The sequence below is a fragment of the Zalophus californianus genome, chromosome 6 (assembly GCF_009762305.2).
Source record: "Zalophus californianus isolate mZalCal1 chromosome 6, mZalCal1.pri.v2, whole genome shotgun sequence".
Lineage (NCBI taxonomy): Eukaryota > Metazoa > Chordata > Mammalia > Carnivora > Otariidae > Zalophus > Zalophus californianus.
This window is the reverse complement of record NC_045600.1, coordinates 34084305-34103659: the sequence shown is the minus strand read 5'-3', so window position 1 is coordinate 34103659 and position 19355 is coordinate 34084305. Positions and strand designations below refer to the sequence as shown.

The window sequence follows — 19355 nt, the reverse complement described above, 5'->3', positions numbered from 1 at the left end:
TCTGTCCCAGAAATAATGTAGTCTATCAATTATCCCTATTCAATACTAGTTGATTTTAAGTTCTTTATTATAAAGGCTGTATACATTATTACAAGACAAATACTCTTCTTGAAAGTCATATTCCAAGCTGAAGAAACAGGCATTGGAATGTTAGGGAAAGAAAGGTGCTGATTGGCTACAGAAAAGAGCACATCAGAATAGCAAATGTTCTTCTCCGAACAATCATTTGCAAGCAAGGACACAAAGGAAGGTGAGTTGGCATGCTGTGTGCTCACCAAGTGTTTTAAAATTCTAACATTATTCTGCCAACCAAATGTCAAGACTGAAATTTAAAGAGGCCATGCTTTAGTATCAATGCCATTTTTGTTTTCTATTTGCTACCACCTATATCTACAGTCTAAAAAACTAATTATAATAATAATTTTTAAAAGATTTTATTTATTTGTTTGTCAGAGAGAGAGAGAGCACAAGCGGTGGGGAGTGGCAGGCAGAGGGAGAAGCAGGCTCCCTGCTGAGCAGGGAGCCCAATGTGGGACTCGATCCCAGGACCCTGGAATCATGACCTGAGCTGAAGGCAGACACTTAACCAACTGAGCCACCCAGGCGTCCCCAAACTAATTATAATTAGTCCACTTAGTTCCTTCTTTTAACTGTGTGGAGATTGCTCGCCCTCGTTCAACCCAAACTTTTCATGGAAACGCCCAGGACAACCAGTGTGAATTACATTGTGCTTCAGCTGATATGGCTGTTCTAATTTAATGTCATGTTACACTAGCTATCATACATAACTTACAAGTGACACATATTGCTTTAGAAAAAGTATTTGTTGAGACCGCCTAAAGAGAAGTTTTGCTGGGCGCCTGGGTGGCTCAGTTGGTTAAGCGACTGCCTTCGGCTCAGGTCATGATCCCGGAGTCCTGGGATCGAGTCCCACATCGGGCTCCCTGCTCAGCAGGGAGTCTGCTTCTCCCTCTGACCCTCTTCCCTCTCATGCTCTCTGTCTCTCATTCTCTCTCTCTCAAATAAATAAATAAATAAAATCTTTGAAAAAAAAAAAGAGAAGTTTCGCTATAGGAGATATGTATCAGATCCAACCAGGGGCAGATCCAGGGTGTTTTTGGGACCCTGAAGTGTATATAATTTGGGGAATTCTCTCCTTCTAAATAAGAATGCAAAATTGTGGATATAAAATGAGGTACATGGCCTTTGAGAGAGGTCTGTAAAGATGAAGTGCTCTGAAGTTTAAGCTTCGTTAGCCTCATATAAATCAGCTTTTTTGTATTTTGTATTACTTAGGGCATTATACAATCCCCAAACCCAAACCAACTGAAACCACACTAAAAAGTGACCACCTGACATGAGACAGAATCTTCATTAAATATTACATTTAATTCTCATTCCAATCTTTTTATTTACCATTCTCATTTTTACAAAAGTGGGACCTAAGGCTCAGAGAATTTGGTAACTTGCTCACAGTCAACTCCCTTCTCACATTGAAGCCAAGATTCAAACCAAGATCTGACAAACTAAATCTTGTGCTATTTCCACTACAATAGTCGGCCTTTAAGGTTTCCCAAAACAGGAAGAGGTTAAGTTTCGTTGGAGGATGCCCTTAGAAGATGCCTAGAAATGCCCAGTTAATACTTGAAATTGACATGACTTAATTCACATTTGAGAGCCTCACTAAAAATACTGCCCTAAAACTGTTTTTAAAGGGCATGAAGAAACAATTGTGTAACTCTTTGAGTTATTTTCTGCTCACTAAGTTACATAGGTGAAGATAGAAGATCTTAGGGTCTAGGAGAAATGTGGTTCTAGTAAGGAGAGAAGAATGGGGGCAGAATCAGAATCTGGAGGTAAGTGTAGAATTACAGCCTCTCAGGAAAAAGCCTGGCTGTGGAAGGACATACTTGATAGTATGGATTTTTCACAAATTATATTCTCTTGCTATGTGCCCAATATTATTCTTCCTTGCCACTGTAATATATCAAGTTGTAAAGACAGGAAAATAATGACAATTGGCTCATTACTCAATATTATACCCATTCCTTATATTTGCCAGTTTGGCCTCTATTTTTCAAAAATGTCTCTTAGAGGTTTTCTCTCCTTCTCCTAAGACCCTCAGAAGGTAGATGCTTTATTTATCTTTTCCTTACAGAATCTGGCACTGTGCCCTACAGGTAGTAGACATTTCATGTAGGTTAATTGCCATGGAAGACAGTGTTCATGAATTAATTTTGACCAGCCACCATTTTCTAGGAATTCCATAATATAGATACGTTCTGATTCTATCCCATTCAAAGACTACAGAATAAAATATTGGGCATTGGTTAAAGCTAAGGAAGAATTAATCAGATGTATCTAATAGTATTTTCATTCATCAAGCTGTCATTGATGTTGAAGATACTTCAAAGACCTGTTGATTCTGTGGTCTTAGGGCCATTGTGACTCAAGCTGTAGCTAAAATCAGTCCAATGCAACAGGAGTTTCAAGAACAGCAACAGAAAAATGATGACTTAACTGAATGGAGCAAGAAGGCACATACTTCCAAGAAGACCTCTCTATCCTTAAGAGTAGAAATTTCTCTTCAAGATGACAAGTGATTCAAACCCTTCAGGATCTTACTTGCCCTCAAAAACAAGGTGAGTCATGGACAGAAGATGCCAAGTGGTAACTATCTAGAGGGAAAAGTATGGTCTCTATTATTAACTTAGGCTAAAGGTAAATATTATTTTTCCCACAGATGTTCCAAAATAGATGACAACTACTTGAAGGAATTGAATGAGGACTTAAAGCTAAGGAAGCAGGAACTGCTAGAGATGCTAAAACCTCTTGAAGATAAGAACAATCTCTTATTCCAGAAGTTGATGTCTAACTTAGAGGAAAAACAAAGAAGGTAAAGGCTCTCTACTCAGGATTTCCTAGAGGGGAAAAGGCTGGAGAACTTTAATCCAGAGGATTAACAATGATTATTTACATTTTTAAAAAGATTTAGACATTTAGCCATAGTAGATAAAGAATTTGTAACCACAAAATCAGTGGAAAGTAATCCTTTGCTTTATTTTAGTAAAATTAAATATGATTCAGCCCTCATATCAAGGGGCTACAGTTATTACTCTTCTTCCATAAGATGTCCACCTAAGAAACTGAAAAGAGCCTTTAGTATTTCAGTCTATCATGGTTACACTGATAGCTCCTTATTCATGTTTGTGGAATCACTTTAGGTTAGATGACTCTGTTCTTCTCATGCCAAGCAGTGAAATAGAAAAAAACTTCTGGGCCTAGGAGTCCTCTGGATTTAGGGTCTGGCTTCTCTAAATATACTAGGCAGATAAAAATCTCAACTCTTATCTAGGGCACTCACTGTTCTTGAGACCCACCAACTCTGTTTCCTTTCTAGTCTCAGATAATCTCACCTTAATGACTCTACCTTCATTCTCTACCCTTACTGTAACCATCTCAGGGAGCTCAGACTTTTGGAGAACAAAAGCCAGGCAAAAAGTTGTGGTTAAGCACCAGCTGCTTACAATGCAGAAACAAACTTCTCTTAGGGTAAAAGAACACAAAGTTTCCTTCTCTGCTTATAATTAAGGAGGAAAAAGTATAATAAACATAAACATAAGTTAATGCCTTTAAAGAATAAAGTAAGTCTTTGACTTACTTGGTATTGATTCAGATTTTATTAGAAACTTCTTGATGCCTTGGATTGTATGTTGGGAACTACCATAAGGATATAAGGGGTTTTCCCAACTAACTCAAATGTCTTTTTTATAAAGAAGCAATATAAACAGAGATGAGGTAGGGCATAATTCTGGGATTTATGCTGAAGACAACAGATTCTTTGACCTCCTTCTTCACCCGGCAAAATCATCCTTTCTACTTCAAAAGCCATACACGAAAACATTTTTCTGAAAGGGTGAAGAAGAGCCTTACTGGCTGCTGGAGACTAAGTTTTGAGCATTATTGAACACAGAATTCATTATAAAGGACATAGCTGAGGCAAATGTTGATTGGGGATGAAATTATCCTATAGAGATCTTCTATGTCCAGAAGGAATTCCAAAAGTCCTGTGATTTTAACACCCATCTCGTTCCCATGGTAGTGTACTTTCTGACTGCTTACAGAATAGTAATATTACTCTTTAGGAAGTATTATGTTTTGTGATGTCTTTCTCTTCCTTCCAGTTTGCAGATCATGAGGCAGATCATGGCAGGGAAGGGGAATGAAGAATCCTCAGTCATGGAGCTCATTAAGGAAGCAGAAGAGATGAAGCAGAATCTGGTAAGAGGTTGGTGGACACTCCAAGGAATGGCCTCCTGTACAAGTCTCAATTCAATTGCTATCATCAAATGTGGAAGGAAAGACAGAGAGCTCATCTCTAGCATCTAAGGCTCTGATACTCATATCTCCTTGATCTAAAAAGGAATCAGATGAAATGTTGGGCAGACTCAGGACTAACTAGCAAAAATTCTATTTCTTTGGCTTTTAAAAACTTTTCATCTAGGGGTTAGTAATACAAGCATACTAACCCTTCATATTTCATAAAGAATAGAAAATACCAAAGTAAAATAAAAGACATGATTTGTTCTGGGAGATTCATAAGATTTTTAAAAACCGACAATGTAAAGGATCTTAAAAATTAGAAATTAGTGGTCTGCACCCCAGAGAAATTGCCGTATGATCAGAACATCTTAAGTGTTGTGTGAAGAAGTCATTTCTGTTGATATCATATTACAATTATCATAATTATAGTTATTATTCAAAATTGTTATTATTTTTTACTATCATCATCATCAAACTCATCTCTCATGTTCCTGGATTTTGGGCTAGACTTTTTTATTGCCTTCCTCTATGGTTTTCTATATACCTGCATCCCCACCTCTTTCCCCTCATCACTTAATAATTTCTTCCAACTTCACTTTAATGACTGGACAAACACGTTTCTGTTTGTTTGGTTTTTTTCCCCCTCCAACAGGAAAGGAAAAACAAGATGCTTCGGAAGGAAATGGAGATGCTATGGAACAAGGTGTGCCTCTAAGGATCTCTTGATAGTATTATCTTACAGACCCTAATGAAAAGAACTTCCCTTTCCTCTTGTCCCCATTCTCATTTGTCATGTCCCTGCTTCCACCCATGCCTCATTCCAATCCATTGTTTGCACAGAAGCCGAAGTGATATTTTTGAAACAATCAAATCATGTCACTTTCCTTATGGAAACCATTTATAGCTGCTCCTTATTGTGGCAAAATATGGCTATTGCCTACCTCTCTCCTCTCAAAGAAGTCCTCTCCTTACTTTCTATGCAACCACCACACCGGCCTCCTTGTGGATTCTCAAACATGCCAAGACTTTCCTACAAGCCTTTTGCTCTTGTTTTATCCCTGGCCTGTAATACTATTTTCTTTTGGTTGACTCATTCTCATCCTTCCGATCTCTGCTTAAATGTCACCTCCTCAGGGAGGCCCTCCTTGTTTACTCCATCTAAAATAGGGCACCCCTCTCCTACTTTCTATTATAGAACCCTGTTCATATCCTCCATAGCACTCTTTATAATTAAGCTTATTATTTTTACTTTTTTATTATTATTATTTTACTTGTTTCTTGTCTCCCTGACCCCCTCTGGAATACAGCCTCCTCCAGTTTCTTGATTGCTTTGTTCATCTCTGAATCCCTAGCATGTAGCACAATGCTTGGAACATAGTAGACAATCAATAAATGTAAGTTGAAAGAATGAATGTATAAATATATAATTCTAATTCTCCTATGATTTTGCAATGATCACTTCATTGTTTAAAACAATAATAGGGCCTTTTGCTGGGAAGCCATGTGGGAGGTGGAAATTCCTTTGTGGACTAAGTCCTTGAGATCCGAGTGCTTTTTCAGACTATAAAACTAGAAGAACAGATTGTGTCTTGCAATATAAATGATATAAACAGTGTATGGTGTGATTTCTGACTGTTTTTTTCATCTGGCCTTTCCACAAATAATAAGGATAGCATCAAGCCCTGCATCTTGACCTGAGATCTAGTCCTACTTCTCAGAGGCAGCTACAAATCAGTTCTATGAATTGTCAGTTTTAGTTCTTGAGTGTTTGAGTCCTTGTGATAGGAAATGTGCCAACACAATTCCTCTATCAAAATCCAGCTTCTCCAAAGCTCCCAAAAGATTTTTTGTAAGTGATGTCCACATTTATTAGCTTGTGATTGGCTTCCCCTACTCATAATTTTAGACAGTGAGAAATGGAGAGAGAATGGTATGCCCAGTGGTTAAGAACATAGGCTTCAGAGTCCACAAGGTCTGGTTCAAATTCTTCTAAACAAATGACTTAACCTCTCCAAATCTCTTTTCTCATTTATAAAATGGAAATAAAAATAGTCCTATGAGGGTTAAATGAGAAAGTTTATAATGTAGTAAAGTATTGTAAATAAGTAATGTGTAAGTAGCTTACAGTAGTGATGGCATATAGTAAGTGTACGTTAATAGGTTTTATTATTATAAGGTATACTCAAGACCAAATGGAAGGGCTTGTTCCATTCTGAACCCCATTTGGTAGTACACTTTTCATGTCAAACCCTGACAAGTTGCTGACTGGCAGAAACCAAAAGCTTTGACTTATGTTGGTTTTCCACTTCCCTCACTAATTCCCACTAATTTAAAGCTTTGCCAAAATGTCTCTCTACAGACATTCGACACAGAAGAACTTGGTGGTTAACAAAAAGCCCTGCAGATAAAAAACAAAGCAGACTTGCAGGACAGGAAGGCAAGTGGACTATATAGCACTTTAGAATTTCAAGGTTGTTGATGCCACATTGCTGGAAACAGCCTGTTGACAATCAGGGCTAATTTGGGTAGGCAGATAGGATTTGGGCCTTTAGGTTATGTTGGATTTACTGACCGCTGAGACATTGCATTTCTTTTCTGGGACCTTCTATTCCTTTAGCTCTCTTCTTTTATCCCAGGTTCCCAAAACCCCCTCATCACCTAGGAAGACCAAAAATGAACTGGAGACATCATGTGCAGAGAAAGTGAAGGAGAAAAGGAAGGTAGTGTGATCTTTCTGAACGGTAGTAGCTTTTAGAGCTGATAGATTAACATTTTTAATGTAGCAGTCATCTGTCTAAACTACAGTGTGCTTCTGAACTGATACAAATTTTATAGGAAATCTGGTTCCCTTGGGATATTATATTTGAGTTACAGTGACACTGCAAATTTCTGGGAAATCACATTAGCGGGGGCAAAGTAGGAGAAACTACACCAACAATGACAACTCAACAATAACTATGTGATGTCAAAATAATAGCTAATTTGTTTTTGAACATTTATTTATAAGTATTATGCTAGAATCTAATCTTCCCACAACAAACTTTTTTAGAGAAAATGATTCTATTAATTTAGCCTTTAGTATTTGGAGCAATGAATTATACAGGTGAGGCCCTACTAAAAGGACTAAAGAGTTGAAACCAATTTATTAGTGAATCTATGACACTGTGCTTTTGCTATAAAGTCTTTGCAGCATATTGAGAACACTGATTTCTGATCTCAATTTACTTTGTCACCCAGAGGCTCTTTCTTCCACCAGGAAAAGCAACAGAGGAAAATGGAGTGGGTCAGGTCCAAGGAACAAGCCAACATCCTTCAGGTACTAAGATCTTCCAAAGTTGAACATGGGATACAATTTCATTCAGATAATGTAAAGTCTTTTAGTTTCATAATATTCTTCCCAATTCCCGCATCTGGATTACCAATTATTATACTAAAAGAAAATGTTTCATGGAGAGATAGCTGCAGAGACCTGTCTCCAGCTTCACATTGAATAACTTAAATACATTTTTCCCCCTATAGTCTTGGTTTTGTTCTATTTGAAATGGGGGGAAATCACAAATACTTTCTGCCCAGCTTTAAAGACTGGACATGATGGGATGATTTTAAACTTCTGAGTAAAAAGGATGAGGTTACAGGTGCTTTAGAGAAGCCAGTAATGTATGAGTAGTTGCGAAAATGTTGTCTTGTAGAATGACTTTAATGGTAAAGTGATTGAGCTGAGAATTGAAGTCTTGAAGAACTACGAGAAGGCCAATGACCTGAAATTATCCCTATACTTACAGCAGAATTTGGAACCAAAGCAAGCATATTTTAATCTTCCTGGGTCCCGAGGTAGGTGGAGTATCATAGGTACACAGTTTGAGGTTTTATTTTATTTTACAGTGAAAATTCCATTACTTATGATCAACACAATGCCTGGCACACTGTAAGTTAAATGTTAGTAGTGATCTAATAAATTTTATCACTATTGTTATTATTACTCAGAAGCTCTTGTAAAGTAAGGATTCCTCTGGAGGAAATGAAATTTTCTTTTGTAAAGACTAAGTTACATATTATGTACTTAGTATACGTAGTTGGTACAAAGTTGACCCCTGAAAAAATATTAGTTTCCTCCCCACTTGCACCCCTTTCCTAGGAATTATTGTAGTTTGATCTCATGAATTTTGTTGGAATAGACTCTGCTACTTCAGAACAGAAGGCCAAAGACATAGACTTCTGACAATGGTTGTGAGTTTCACCAGTCCAGATATTTCTCCGAGATTTTCAGCATTTGCCCCCAAAGAATTTATGGCATCGTTAGAGGAAATTGTATAGTTTACCATAAAAAAAATAAAGGAATGGCTTCCAAGGGGCAGAAGAAAGAGTTCTTAAATTTTCAGGGATCTATGAATCTGAAATCTATATTTTAAAGAAAACACATTCAATGAGAAATCATGGTTAGCGGATGGCAATATTTTATCAGTAACAGTATCAGTATGTATATCTCTCATTCTTTTTTTTTTTAGATTTTATTTTAATTTATTCATTTGAGAGAGAGAGCTCCAGAGCTTGAGAGAGCAAGAGTAGAGAGGAGGGGGAGAAGCAGATTCCCTGCTAAGCAGGGAGCACATTGCAGGGCTCCATTCCAGGATCCTGGGATCATGACCTGAGCCATAGGCAGACACTTAATCAACTGAGCCACCCAGGTGCCCCTGTATATCTCTAATTTCGTCTCAATCTTATTCCATAAAGGGCTTGAACAGCAGATAAAATCACACACAGCACATAAGATTAAATAAATAGATGAGTAAATCAAGCCAAAGGAAAAATAAGTTGAAGCCACGTAGATACATGAAAATGTATAAATAAAGTACTATATAGTTGGTAGAAGTAGGCTTCAAATTTGGTTCTGGATTTCCCAGAAAAAGAAACATGGATTTACGGTGTTCACAAAATAATAATAAATCAATTGCTCAAGAAATATAGCTTTTACTAGTACTGAGATCAGAGAGATATTTCTCCTCCATGGAGACAGGACATTCTATATGTATTATAGTAGCTAATGTCTTCAATAATATTTCTAAAATGAATTCAGAATCTAAATATTCTAGGTTGTTTCTTATCTTTTTGTTGGCACAATCTAATAAAAATATTAATTTGAAATTTTAAAAAGCAATGGGTCAGTTCAAGATGATTTGGTCCAGGTACATAGCACTGTCAGTCTAACTTGACTCATATATAAAATTTACAAAATCTAGAAGGGTGGATCGGCCATCCATCCTTTAGCCAGTGCTCCACTTATATTTTTTCTTTTTTTTTTTAAGAGTTTATTTTTAAGTAATCTCTACACTCAATGTGGGACTTGAACTTACGACCCCAAGATCAAGAGTCACATGCTCTATAGACTGAGCCAACCAGGCGCCCCCCTCCACACGCTTATATTTTTTCTTTTAACTGTTGTTTTGATAAGAATTGGACAGCAGAAAGCTTGAGATTTTCTTCTCAAACAAGAACCTAGAATACAATCAGAAGCAATAATAAATCATTAAGGAATAACTTAAAAAGCTGGAGGAGAGGAGGGTACAAGGAGGACAGATCCTTGTTTTCCTTGGTTTAAAATTAGCTGAAGGTTCACCTCAAGGGATCTTAGAGTAAGGAGTTAAAAATCTTCTAGCTCCAGATTCAAATCAAGCCAAGATTAGTAAACAGTGAAGGATTCCATTCGATTCAGTCACCTTAGGGGATTTCTTTTTTCCCAGTACACAGGATCTTTGAAATTTGGACTTAGGACAGCCCACACATCAGTACTCTCTTTTCTCTTCTCTCCTCTTATGCTTCTGGAGAGTTTAGTGACAGGGCACTAAATTTCTAGTTACCACCAAGGCAAGTAGCCGCAGGCATGTGTGACCCACTGGTCCCGTGCTTTATGATTGTGCATTCACTGAACACTGATTACAGGCCAGTTTCATTTTCTAGCACACACATATACAAAATCTTTGGGTTTGTTTGAGCCTAGGTGGATCTGAGTCCTAGATTTTGGTTATCTTGACCCATTTGTTTAATTATTGAAAAGAAAACAAAAGAAGCATTAGTTTTCTTCACAGAGGAATTTTTGTTGTTGCTGTTCACAGAGGAATTTTTAAAGTAATTATGTTTAAGATACCATTACCAACAGTGATATGATAGGGAGGTGGTTTAGTGGTGCTCATGTTTCCCAACTTCTGTGTCACCTGGTCTGTTGTTTTCAATACATTCTGTTTAGATTGACTTCTTTAATTTCTTAAATGCATCCCTGGAAAATAAAATTAATATTACTGTTTTCAATGAAAAACCAATATAGCTTTCCATAATTGAAAGTAAACTTAATAAGGATACTGAAAAACAAAATTTTAATGTTCTAACCAGATGCTAAAGCCTGAGGTCTGTTTTATCTTTATTAGGAAGTGAGATTAGCAAGATGTAGAGAGTTTTCGAGAAAACCAGCAACAAACTGAAACTTTCTCCTTGAGGCCATCAAATTTGAAGAATTGAAAAAGGAGTAATTGTTTCACTGTGATTTACATAGTGTTTAATGCTGTGTTCTAGCACCTCCTAAATTTATCTCAGTTGCCACTCAAAATCATCTTGCCATCAAATTTTTGGAAACAGTATTTTAATGGCAAAAGCACTGCATGTAGAGTCAGATATATGAGTTGCAGGCCTTATTCTGAAGCTGAACAGTTAAATAACCTGGGCAAGTCATTTAGTTTCAGTTTTTTTCTTTGCCTAAAGCAATCCAAACATATTATAGAGTATGTTGAAAGCATGTGGTTTTGTGTAATGCTCACGATGACTCTGTGGAGTAGGTATCATAAAACAAGAAACTAGTTCAGAGAAGCCAGGCTTCTGATTCTGTATCTAAAACTCACCTTCTAGAATGTGCGGAAAATGGCAGTGTTGAAGTATGGGATGTCTCATGACTCTTCCACTTCTAAAGGCTATGATTTAAATCCAAACTTATCACTGTTTAATGTATAATACTCCCAATGAAGACTCATACTCCCTAAGGGTAATTTGGTCCGTAATAAAACAATTCAAAATGGGTTGACAGTTTGTAATTCTGCATTTATCCCAATAGGTGGCACCAATCACATCCAGGCTTCTAGTCTACAAATAGTGGTAATTCAGGAACCCTGATACACTGTGGGAGAGATTGGTCTTCTATTACCCTTAGGACAAAATGTGCTACATTTATATATCAAATGAAAAAAATTTTTTGATGTTTTCTGCCATGCTCTGTTGCACTGAGGTGTATTACTGGCAGCCTTGGTTAGACCTTACGAAACTCAGTATTTTGCTGTACAATCCTTACCTGTTATTCTACTCCTTGAACTACAGTTCCCTCCACCCAAAAACATCCAACCGTCCAATTCCTTCACAATCCCTAATACCATTTCTTTCCACCACAGATAAATCAGGTAATCGGGACACTGAATTATAAAATGAGTTGAACAGTTATACAAGGTGGTGATTTTTTGAAATTTAAGAACTTAATAATGTCCCTAGATACGGTTCATTTTCCTCTAGTCTCAAAAGAATTGAATTTCACAAACCTGTCTTAAAGGGTGAAATGTAGTTTTGGACATACCTCCCCGCAAATCCAGGTACAGGTCCTTCTGTTCTGCACATTTCCAAGTAAAGGAAAGGTTTCTCCCACTGCTCTTTGCCAAGAATCCTTCCTCCTGCATCAACTGTCCTGTGTGCTGGTTGGCTGTGTTGCAGTAGTGTGAACTATTTGATTGGCAAAATATTATTAATATTGTGTTAATATTAGTTTGTTACACTTTAAGCAATCCCTACTTGCAAATTCTCTTGAGCCCCTGGTTATAGCATTACCATTGTCAGTCTAATCTGTTTGGCATACTGCCTCACCTAGTCTTATAGAAGAGAAAAACATTTTACACAGAGTGCCTGCCTTCTGGGGACGGGTCACATGTGAAGGGATTTACTTTCCCACCAGTGTAAAATTACAATTTGACCCAGGCTGTGTAACAGCCCTTCCCTGGCTTCTGTAGAGTCAAGAGAACAGTTTGTGGCCTTTGGCATCCACCTACCTTAAAGAGTACAGGCAAGAAGTAATCTTTAAATTCAGCTGAATTTCCCATCATGCCTGCCGGTAGTTTAAAGAAGAAGTTTATCTCGGGTAATAATGTAACTGACGATAAGACATTTGATTATGACACTTCGTTTTCCTCCTCCCCTCCCCGTCCCCCACCAAACTCATCCTCTTGGCATTTTTTTGAGGTCTTTTGAGAAGAAGCTGAAGGTTGGATGTGATTATTTTGCTACACTTAAAAATTCAGATGAAAGCCCGGTGAGGTGGGAAATGGATATTCTTGAGACCTTATTTATTCTCTAACTCCCTCCTTTCCCAAAGCAAGTCATTCTTCCTGGCTTTAACCTTTACTTCACTTTAGTATGACTCTTCCTGATGGCTGAAATACACTTCAGTAGGTGCTGCTGAAAGGAAAATAGTAGTGTTAAGTTAAAAGGCTGAAAGGCAGGGGTGGAAACCCACAGTTAACTTGAATCTGGGTCCTTGATAAATAGTAATGCTCTCGAATACAGGCTTTTTAAAGCTTTGAGGCAACCTGAACTTTTTGAATGTCAAAGTTAGGTTTATGGTTTGTAGTACTATGTAGTAGTTACTATAGTAACTAATAGTAGGTTATGAAGTTAATTTCTAAACTAAGTCGTTTTTTTACTTCCTATAAAACCCCACAGAGGGATGCCTGGGTGGCTCAGATGGTTAAGTGTCTGCCTTCAGCTCAGGGTTATGATCCCAGGGTCCTGGGATCAAGCCCCGCATTGGGCTCCCTGCTCTGCGGGGAGCCTGTTTCTTCCTCTGCCTGCCGCTCCCCATGCTTGTGCTCTCTCTCTCTGAGACAAATAAATAAATAAAATCTTTAGAAAAAAAAAACCCACAGAAGCCCAGGGGGAGGATAAAATTCTTCTTTCCTAAATATAAATTCTGAAGGTTGAAAAACATAAACTGTACCTTTATTAATATTATGATTATTTCAATGAGTGACAATAGCTTCCAAAGTTTTTTTATATTACACACTTAGGAAATTTGGCAGGATTGTTAGGATTGGGTTGTCATATTTAGCAAATAGAAAGAGGATGCTCAGTTAAATTTGAATTGCAGATAGTTAACTTTTTAGTATAAGTATGTCCTAAACATTTCATGGGACATACTTATACTACAAATTATTTGGTTTTTTATTGAAATCTAAATTTAACTGGGTATCCTGGCAATCCTGACCTAGGACAAACTCCCTACAGAGCCCGTTTTGCACCCTCCAGCTCTTCCTTTTTCCCCTTTTTATTGGCTCCCTTCTCCTTTTCTATCTCAGCCTATGCTTGTCATTCTCTCTGCCTCCTCTTTTTTGCCCCACACCCACCTTTATCTTTTTTGTTGTTGTTGTTCTCCACTAGCCACAGTTGGCCATTTTTATGGAATATGTATCTGGGTTATCTGAGGATATATATATATACACACACATATATATATATGATTTATCATCCCATTTCTTCATTTAAAAGTTGTATTAAAAGTACAGTTTTATAGGTTCTCAAAGAAAATTGTTTTACTTGCATATAATCCTCAAATGATTTTCTTCTACCTGTGAGACATGAGCCCTTAGCTGAAAAAGGTTTGCCATTCCAACTTTAAAAATACTGCTTGAAGTTATCTTCTAAAACAACAGTTAGAAAATCCACATTAATGCTAATACCAGAGTCATTCCTACAGTGATGCAATGATATGGTATGTAATGTGTGATGAATGTTAGTAGCTTTGCAACTCAAAATTAAACCAGGTTTTGTTTTGTTCTGTTTTTTTTTCCTCAAAGCAAGCTCTTATTTTCCTAATGTTTCCCACCAGGTACTATAAGTACTACAACTACAGGCAGAACAACTACCAGCAAAAATGAATCTAATGTGGTAAGAATTACTTTCATTTTCAAAATTATTTTAAAGGCTTGCATAGGTAGTGGGTGTAGATTTTTGGAATTTTTTAATTTATTTAAAGATTTATTTATCTCAGAGAAAGAGAGGGTGGAAGGGCAGAAGGAGAGGGAGAGAGAGAGAGAATCCCAAACAGACTCCTCACTGAGTGTGGAACCCTACATGGGACTAGATCCCATGACCTGAGATCATGACCTGATCCAAAATCAAATGTCAGCTGCTCAACCAGCTGAGCCACCCAGGTGCCCCTGGATTTATTTTACTTTATTTATTTATTTGAGAAAGAGAGAGAGAGAGAGCATGAGCAGGGAGGAGAGGCAGAGGGAGAGGGAGAAGCAGGCTTCCCACTGAGCAAGGAGCCCAATTCGGGACTCCATCTCAGGACCCTGGGATCATGACCTGAGCCAAAGGCAGATGCTTAACCGACTGAGCCACCCAGGCACCTCTGGAATTTATTTTTTAAAGTACATTCTAATTTAATATTTTTAGGGGATTTGCAGAGTGAATGCCAGGGCACTTGATGTTTTAGCTGTTTTTTGTTTTTTTTTTCCTCCTCTATGTTGTAAAGAATTCTTGAATCAAAGACCTACACAGAACAACAAGGAACTAAAGGAAGTCACTTTGATGATGTAGGAGGGAAGCTCTTGTTTCTGAGGTCACTGCCAGATGAAGCTCTGAAGGATTAGAAGGCTTTTACTCCATTTGCTTTGGACAGATTTAAAGTCTAGGCACAGCCATTTGTGTTAATTAAAATCTCTCAAACCTTTGCTTTAGTGCTGTTTACCATGTCCCCACCAAATTGGGTTTAAATGCAGGTTAGATGCTTGACCTTAAGTATGTCAGGAATTTTGTCATTTAGGGATTGTAAAACAGTCTCTGATTATTTTGATAGCTCTTGATTTTGAAATGAGTGGAGTCAAACCACATTGTATATTGTTAACGAGCCTAAAAGGCTGTTCCCCTCCACCTTTGAAATGTTTCATTCTGGGCAGATCCATCACTAGCATATAAGCAAAAGTAGGCACAAAATAAGGAAAATTATAAGCTATACAGTTCTCTTACTCTCTCACTCTCTTACTCTCTCTGCCCTGTCCACCTGCCCTGATGATTCTGTCTCCTACTTATCTTTTCCTTGAATACCTTCTACCTTCCTATCTTCGACCTACTACTGTTTTAGTTCAAGCCATTTTTCCTGCCTAGATTACCGTGGCCTCTTAATTGGTTTCCTCACTTCTAGTCCCTCTAACCCTATCTTCCACACCACCTAAAGAGGTGCTTTTCTAAAAGAGAAATGAGATCATGTCTCTTCCCTCCTGGTTTTCCATTGACTTTAGTATAAAGTCCAAACTCCTTCACAGACCATAATGATCTGCCTCCTGCCTATGTCCCCGGTCTCCTCTTTCACTGTATCTCCCTTCACTCAGGTATATGACACTGAGCTCAACAGACCTATTTACAATTCCCCTGATGTACCATGAGGTCTATTATCTCCATGCCTCTGCACAAAGTTGATTCTTCTCTCCTTGTCTGCACATTATCATTTGTCCTTAGGGCTGAGTTTGGTGCCCTTCTCCTATCCCAATGATTTTCAATCCTAATTCTTATACTAGAATCTCTTTGGGAGTTTTTAAAAATACCAATTCACTGGGCCCCTCCCTTAGATCATTTAAATCAAGATCTCTTAGGGATAGGGCAAGAGCATCTGTATTTTTTTTTATTATTATTTTTTTATTGTTATGTTAATCACCATATATTACATCATTAGTTTTTGGTGCAGTGTTCCATGATTCATTGTTTGTTCATAACACCCAGTGCTCCATGCAGAACGTGCCCTCCTCAATACCCATCACCAGGCTAACCCATCCCCCTCCCCCCCTCCCCTCTAGAACCCTCAGTTTGTTTTTCAGAGTCCATCATCTCTCATGGTTCGTCTCCCCCTCCGACATACTCCCCTTTTCTTCCTCTCCTGTTATCTTCTTCTTTTTCTTTTTTCTTAAAATATGTTGCATTATTTGTTTCAGAAGTACAGATCTGTGATTCAACAGTCTTGCACAATTCACAGCGCTCACCGTAGCACATACCCTCCCCAATATCTATCACCCAGCCACCACATCCCTCCCACCCCCAACCACTACAGTAACACTAAGTTTCTTTCCTGAGATTAAGAATTCCTCATATCAGTGAGGTCATGTGATACATGTCTTTCTCTGATTGACTTATTTCACTCAGCATAACACCCTCCAGTTCCATCCACGTCGTTGCAAATGGCAAGATCTCATTCCTTTTGATGGCTGCATAATATTCCATTGTGTATATATACCACATCTTCTTTATCCATTCATCTGTCGATGGACATCTTGGCTCTTTCCACAGTTTGGCTATGGTGGACATTGCTGCTATAAACATTGGGGTACACGTACCCCTTCGGGTCCCTACATTTGTATCTTTGTGGTAAATACCCAGTAGTGCAATTGCTGGATCGAACGGTAGCTCTAATTTCAACTGTTTGAGGAACCTCCATACTGTTTTCCAGAGGGGTTGCACCAGCTTGCATTCCCACCAACAGTGTAGGAGGGTTCCCCTTTCTCCACATCCCCGCCAACATCTGTCGTTCCCTGACTTGTTAATTTTAGCCATTCTGACGGGTGTGAGGTGGTATCTCATTGAGGTTTTGATTTGGATTTCCCTGATGCCGAGCGATGTTGAGCACTTTTTCATGTGCCTGTTGGCCATTTGGATGTCTTCTTTGGAGAAATGTCTGTTCATGTCTTCTGCCCATTTCTTGATTGGATTATTTGTTCTTTGGGTGTTGAGTTTGATAAGTTCTTTATAGATTTTGGATACTAGCCCTTTATCTGATATGTCATTTGCAAATATTTTCTCCCATTCTGTTGGTTGTCTTTTGGTTTTGTGGACTGTTTCTTTTGCTGTGCAGAAGCTTTTTATCTTGATGAAATCCCAATAGTTCATTTTTGCCCTGGCTTCCCGTGCCTTTGGCGATGTTTCTAGGAAGAAGTTGCTGCGGCTAAGGTCGAAAAGGTTGCTACCTGTGTTCTCCTTTAGGATTTGGATGGACTCCTGTCTCACGTTTAGATCTTTCAACCATTTGGAGTCTATTTTTGTGTGTGGTGTAAGGAAATGGTCCAGTTTCATTCTTCTGCATGTGGCTGTCCAATTTTCTGAACACCATTTGTTGAAGAGACTGTCTTTTTGCCATTGGACATTCTTTCCTGCTTTGTCAAAAATAAGTTGACCATAGAGTTGAGGGTCCATTTCTGGGCTCTCAATTCTGTTCCATTGATCTATGTGTCTGTTTTTGTGCCAGTACCATACTGTCTTGATGATGACAGCTTTGTAATAGAGCTGGAAGTCCGGAATTGTGATTCCGCCAGCTTTGCTTTTCTTTTTCAGTATTCCTCTGGCTATTCTGGGTCTCTTCTGGTTCCATACAAATTTTAGGATTATTTGTTCCATTTCTTTGAAAAAAGTGGATGGTATTTTGATGGGGATTGCATTGAATGTGTAGATTGCTCTAGGTAGCATTGACATCTTCACAATGTTGATTCTCCCAATCCATGAGCATGGAACGTTTTTCCATTTCTTTGTGTCTTCTTCAATTTCTTTCCTGAGTATTTTATAGTTTTCTGAGTACAGATCCTTTGCCTCTTTGGTTAGATTTATTCCTAGGTATCTAATGGTTTTGGGTGCAATTGTAAATGGGATCGACTCCTTGATTTGTCTCTCTTCTGTCTTGTTGTTGGTGTCTAGGAATGCCACTGATTTCTGTGCATTGATTTTATATCCTGCTACTTTACTGAATTCCTGTATGAGTTCTAGCAGTTTTGGGGTGGAGTCTTTTGGGTTTTCCACATACAGTATCATATCATCTGCAAAGAGTGAGAGTTTGACTTCCTCTTTGCCGATTTGGATGCCTTTGATTTCTTTTTGTTGTCTGATTGCTGTGGCTGGGACTTCTAATACTATGTTGAATAGCAGTGGTGAGAGTGGACATCCCTGCCGCGTTCCTGACCTTAGGGGAAAAGCTCTCAGCCTTTCCCCATTGAGAATGATATTCGCTGTAGGTTTTTCATAGATGGCTTTTATGATATTGAGGTATGTACCCTCTATCCCTATACTCTGAAGAGTTTTGATCAAGAAAGGATGTTGTACTTTGTCAAATGCTTTTTCTGCATCTATTGAGAGGATCATATGATTCTTGTTCTTTCTTTTGTTAATGTATTGTATCACGTTGATTGATTTGCGGATGTTGAACCAGCCTTGCAGCCCAGGAATAAATCCCACTTGGTCGTGGTGAATAATCCTTTTAATGTACTGTTGGATCCTATTGGCTAGTATTTTAGTGAGAATTTTTGCATCCATGTTCATCAAGGATATTGGTCTGTAGTTCTCTTTTTTGATGGGGTCTTTGTCTGGTTTTGGGATCAAGGTAATGCTGGCCTCATAAAATGAGTTTGGAAGTTTCCCTTCCATTTCTATTTTTTGGAACAGTTTCAGGAGAATAGGTATTAATTCTTCTTGAAATGTCTGATAGAATTCCCCTGGGAAGCCATCTGGCCCTGGGCTTTTGTTTCTTGGGAGATTTTTGATGACTGTTTCAATTTCCTTAGTGGTTATAGGTCTGTTCAGGTTTTCTATTTCTTCCTGGTTCAATTTTGGTAGTTGATACATCTCTAGGAATGCACCCATTTCTTCCAGGTTATCTAATTTGCTGGCATAGAGTTGCTCATAATATGTTCTTATAATTGTTTGTATTTCTTTGGTGTTGCTTGTGATCTCTCCTCTTTCATTCATGATTTTGTTGATTTGGGTCATTTCTCTTTTCTTTTTGATCAGTCTGGCCAGGGGTTTATCAATCTTGTTAATTCTTTCAAAGAACCAGCTCCTAGTTTCGTTGATCTGTTCTACTGTTCTTTTGGTTTCTAGTTCATTGGTTTCTGCTCTGATCTTTATGATTTCTCTTCTCCTGCTGGGTTTAGGCTTTCTTTGCTGTTCTTTCTCCAGCTCCTTTAGGTGTAGGGTTAGGT

The 19355-nt window shown here is 38.1% G+C and overlaps 1 protein-coding gene across 1 annotated transcript; it reads left to right on the top strand.

The window, feature by feature from the left end:
* Window positions 1-221: 221 nt before the first annotated feature.
* Window positions 222-15067, top strand: CCDC196 (coiled-coil domain containing 196). Its single transcript, XM_027571531.2, is given in 11 exon segments — window positions 222-250; window positions 2386-2642; window positions 2744-2896; window positions 4185-4281; window positions 4976-5026; window positions 6683-6760; window positions 6960-7043; window positions 7580-7639; window positions 8013-8154; window positions 14228-14284; window positions 14875-15067. Coding segments are annotated over 10 exon segments (894 nt in total). The 5' UTR covers window positions 222-250; window positions 2386-2592; the 3' UTR covers window positions 14997-15067.
* The last annotated feature ends 4288 nt before the right edge of the window (window positions 15068-19355 follow it).